Source organism: Humulus lupulus, chromosome 5 (assembly GCF_963169125.1).
Source record: "Humulus lupulus chromosome 5, drHumLupu1.1, whole genome shotgun sequence".
In the NCBI taxonomy this organism is placed as follows: Eukaryota; Viridiplantae; Streptophyta; class Magnoliopsida; order Rosales; family Cannabaceae; genus Humulus; species Humulus lupulus.
In genome coordinates this window covers 24,429,320-24,433,640 of record NC_084797.1, presented here as the reverse complement: position 1 = coordinate 24,433,640, position 4,321 = coordinate 24,429,320, and the positions used below count along the sequence as shown (strand labels likewise).

General features: G+C 45.9%; 1 protein-coding gene across 1 annotated transcript; it reads right to left on the bottom strand.

The window, feature by feature from the left end:
• Nucleotides 1-2,308: 2,308 nt before the first annotated feature.
• Nucleotides 2,309-3,148, bottom strand: LOC133778968 (uncharacterized). Its single transcript, XM_062218976.1, has 2 exons — nucleotides 2,941-3,148; nucleotides 2,309-2,820 (listed from the first exon to the last, which is right to left on the bottom strand). The coding sequence occupies exons 1-2, from the start codon at nucleotides 3,146-3,148 to the stop codon at nucleotides 2,309-2,311; spliced, it is 720 nt and encodes a 239-aa protein (XP_062074960.1).
• Nucleotides 3,149-4,321: the final 1,173 nt, after the last annotated feature.

The window sequence follows — 4,321 nt, the reverse complement described above, 5'->3', positions numbered from 1 at the left end:
CAGTCACTGTGGGTGTGAGCCTCGAGAGGATGAGCCTCGATTAGTGGTGTCGAGTTTGTACACTTGAAAATTGACATTTCTCACAACGCCACTTGACATGGGCAAACGTGTGCCGCACCCTGACAATCACAGACATGTTCCCCATAAAGTTGGTGTGTGACTTTCTGCAATGAGCCCCGTAGAGTCCGCGTGGGCCATAGTCTTTATTATGGCACGAACCTTTTTGTATTAACTTAACATTAATACCCCAAGAGGAGGGAATATGATATTAATGAGAGATGATTAACATTAATGACCCCAGCCTCTATAAATAGGATTGAGGTATCTCCTTGTAAAGGGTTCAATATATTTTTTTTTTCGAGAAAAACTCTGTAACTCAGTGCAATATATATGCTACCTGAGAACTACCATTGAAGCTTGCTACCACAAGCTTCAAGCTCACTAAATAATAGAGAATCTTGGACTAGGGCTCTTTTACAGCCTGAACCACGTAAAATCCTGCGTTCTTTCCTTGTTTTTCCTTTAATCTTTCAGATTAAGTTGATAGCGAAAAAGTAAGTCAACATTTTGGTGCTTTTGCTGAGAGCTTGAAGGAAACTTGGAGAACAGTCATGGTGACCACTCAAAGGAATGCACCGGACGATACAACCCTTCACGCTGCGGCTGAGGGAGGAGAAACCAGTCACATGCCGGTGCAAGACCACCTTGATGCGGTGGAAGACTAGGACGAGAATGTCGAGTATGACGACATGGACGGCGGAGGTGATGATGAATACTATGAGGTGGAATATCCTCATCCTATGGACGCAGAGGAGACACTAGAAGTGGTGGCGCTCCATGACTAGGTGGCCACTCTACAACAGAAGATCGACACTCAAGAGGGTAACATCGCCGCCTTGCAGGAGATGGTTCATGCCATAACGGCTAATCTGGTAGCCCAAGGGCCGCGAGTGGACCCCATGGCGAAGTACCATCTGGGCAGCCACCTGGTGTGCCATCCGTGCCCCCAGCTAGAATGCCACCTGTCACTTCGGCCAGTGTGCCTCCCAAGCACCCAGTTGAGATGGCGTGAGATTCGCCAGCTAGTGTGCCTTCCGTGCACCCAGCTATGGAACCCCACCTATGCCACAGGATCGTGGCAAAGGTAAGGTTGACGATAGCTCTGCTCCCAAACCAAAGAAGGATCATCAGAACCCTAAAGACAATCAGATACCGAGGCCAGCTAGCATGGGTGAAGGCCTAGGAGCCTGAGTACACCGCCAGGCTGTCAACGCTCGTGGAGCCTGGGGCGTTCCGCCCAGGCGCGCCAATACGGATCGCACGAGGCCCAGAGGTGGTTTCCCTCAGGCACCTTGTCATCACAACAGGAACAATGGACGAGGGGCCAACATGCAAAACTTCCCTATTTGCAGAGAGCGTGACATCATCATCGCAGTTAACAAATCGAATGTTGAGTCCGACAGGGAAACAGAGGTGGCTTGTCCCGAGGACAATGGTGCATTATGAGGTCAGGCTGACCTTCGATACGACCTTAATGCTCGTTGGTCCAATAAGACCCATGGGCATGAACCCGCAATGAAAGGTCCATTAGACCTCAAGGACAATCTCAACGCTCGGAGGAGAGATAACCCAACACAAAGCGCCAACCAAGACCGCGACCCGCTTTGCGCAGAGTTGGAAACATTGAAGAGGATCATGGTCAGAATGGCCCAACAACAGGTCCAAGACTCCGACTCAGATGACAAAGATGGGGAATCGTGCACTCCTCACATAGTGGAAGCCCATTTGCCGCAGGGCTTCAAGATGCCTGCAATCACGTCTTAAGATGGAGACACGGATCCCACCGGCCACCTCTCAAAGTTCAATAGGTTAATGTTGGTGCATCATGTCTCCTAGGACGTTAAGTGTCATGTGTTCCTGATAACTTTAATGGGACCAGTAGATGAATGGTTCAAGAAGCACATCCCGGGATCCATTCAATCGTAGCACCAACTGTCGTCCTCCTTCCGGAGGCAGTTCATAGCATCTCGAAAGGTGAGCTTTGAGGTCAATGCTTTGGCCAATATAAAGCAAGGACCATTCGAGACCTTCAAGGCATATATGAAACACTTCAAGGAGGAGGCTGTGAGGACCAAGAGGGTTGACGATGGCCAACAACTGATGGCTTTGCAGACCGACATCTGTGCAGGGTCTCTGTTGCGGGATGACCTCCAGCGGAGAGGGTGCCAACGGCTAGATGACTTCATCCATCGAGCACAAGAATATACCAGCTGGGAGGATGCCCAGATTGGAGTGTACGGGGGGCTTGTCACTTTTCCTGCTCGAACTTCAACTTCAATTCCCCATTTTGTACATCAATTAACGCCCTTCCAGTAGCTAAAAATGGTCTCCCAAGAATAATCATAATATTTTCATCTTCCTCCATATCAAGAATAATTAAGTCTGCAGGAAAGATGAACTTGTCCACTTTCACCAATACATCCTCAATAATACCTCTTGGGTGCTTCACTGAACGATCCGCCATTTGTAGGGACACGGTAGTAAGGTGAGCTTCTCCCAATTTCAATTTTCTATAGATAGATAGAGGCATCAGATTCACACTTGCCCCTAAGTCACATAATTCCTTCTCAAAAAACACATTCCCTATAGTACAAGGAATGGTAAAACTACCCGGATCTTTAATCTTGGGAGGTAGTTTCTTTTGCAATAATGCACTGCACTCCTCAGTAAGTGCAACTGTCTCGTAATCCTCCACTTTCCTTTTCTTCGACATGATTTCATTCATGAACTTCATGTAACTCAACATTTGGTCTAAAGCGTCTGCAAAGGGAATGTTGATGTGAAGTTTCCGGAAAACATCTAAGAACTTGGAAAAATACTTGTCAAGTGTCTTCTTTTCCAGCCTCTGAGGATATCAGATCTTGATGTGATGCTCAATACTTATTTCTGGATGCTTCTTCTCAAGGCTCTCATTAACTTCTTCATCCACCTTATTCTTATTCTCAGACTCCATTTTTGATGGAAGACTATATTTCTCAACTGGCTCCACCAATTCCTTATCGCTCCTCAAGGAGATTGCATTGCACTGCTCTTTAGGATTCACATCAGTATTACTTGGAAAATTTCCTTGAGGTCTACTTTGTAACATATTTACCAATTGACCCACTTACATTTCAAGATTTCTGATGGATGACCGAGTTTTAGTCATAAATTGAGCTTGGGAATCGGTCATGGTCAATAGTGCAACTTGTAACTCATTTGACTTCTCTTCAGGAACTGGTGGCCTAGGTGGTGGTGTTGGAGGTTGAGGCATAATCTATTGAGATTAAGGTTGGAATTGAGGTTGCTGGCTTTGATTATTTTTCCATGAAAAATTAAGGTGATTTCTCCACCCTAGATTAAATGAATTGGAGAAAGGATTTTTGGCTTGCCTATTAAAATTACTCATCATGTTGACTTGATCCATAGGGATGGTGTTATTGAACTTTGTTGTCATACACTGCTCAAATTGCTGAGGACCACCACAAATTTCACAACCTGCTGGCATCTGTATGGGATTAGCAGACAGTATTCTGTTACAACTGTTTTGTCAAGAAAGCAGCCTGAGCAGTCAAGGCAGTGATGGCATCAAGTTCATGAACTCTGGAAACCTTTCTAACATTGGTTGACCTCTCATGAGACCATTGGTGGTTGTTGGTGGCTGATTAGAGGTGAAAAATGCACCTTTATTGATCTTAAATGTCAAAATAAATTAAGTTTTGAATATTATTTTCATTTAATTAATATGATATATTTTATGAATGAAAATATTTGATTATAATTTAATTTATTGTTATTTTGTAGGAATTAAAGTTGCATTTTGGAATAAATAAAAAGAAAGAAGAAAGAAATAAATAAAATTGAAGAAATGATGAAAAATTGGTATTTTTGCAACTTGAAGCCTAAAATAGGCCTAGGCCCGACAGCCTCTTTGCACCCCAGCGCTCCCCTTGGCGCGCTTCTCGTCTGCCACCTGTTTGCGAGCACCCAAACTTCCCAGCCGCGAGCCGAGCACCTAACACCCGTGTGAGCCGCCTAACGCGAGCCGAGCGCCTGACACGCGAGCCGCACCTGACAGAGCCGCCTGCACACTGCCAACCAGCCTCTCATGCCCATGCCTCCTTCAGCATCTGAAGCTTCTATTTTCCTTCAACACAGCTGCCAGAAGCCCAAAAGAAGGCCCAGCTCCCTTCAAGGCCCAACCTCTCACGCCCCAGCTCCCTTCAAGGTCCAGCCAAAGCCCAAACTCTCCAGCCTTTTCCTATCACAGCCAGCGCCTACG

What these genes read in the sequence shown, in the direction of transcription:
- LOC133778968 (XM_062218976.1), bottom strand. Translation starts at nt 3,148, where the DNA reads ATGTTACAAAGTAGACCTCAAGGAAATTTTCCAAGTAATACTGATGTG. An exon ending in GAAGAAGCATCCAGAAATAA is followed by an intron (nt 2,821 to 2,940) that starts GTATTGAGCATC and finishes TTCCCTTTGCAG; the next exon opens with ACGCTTTAGACCAAATGTTG.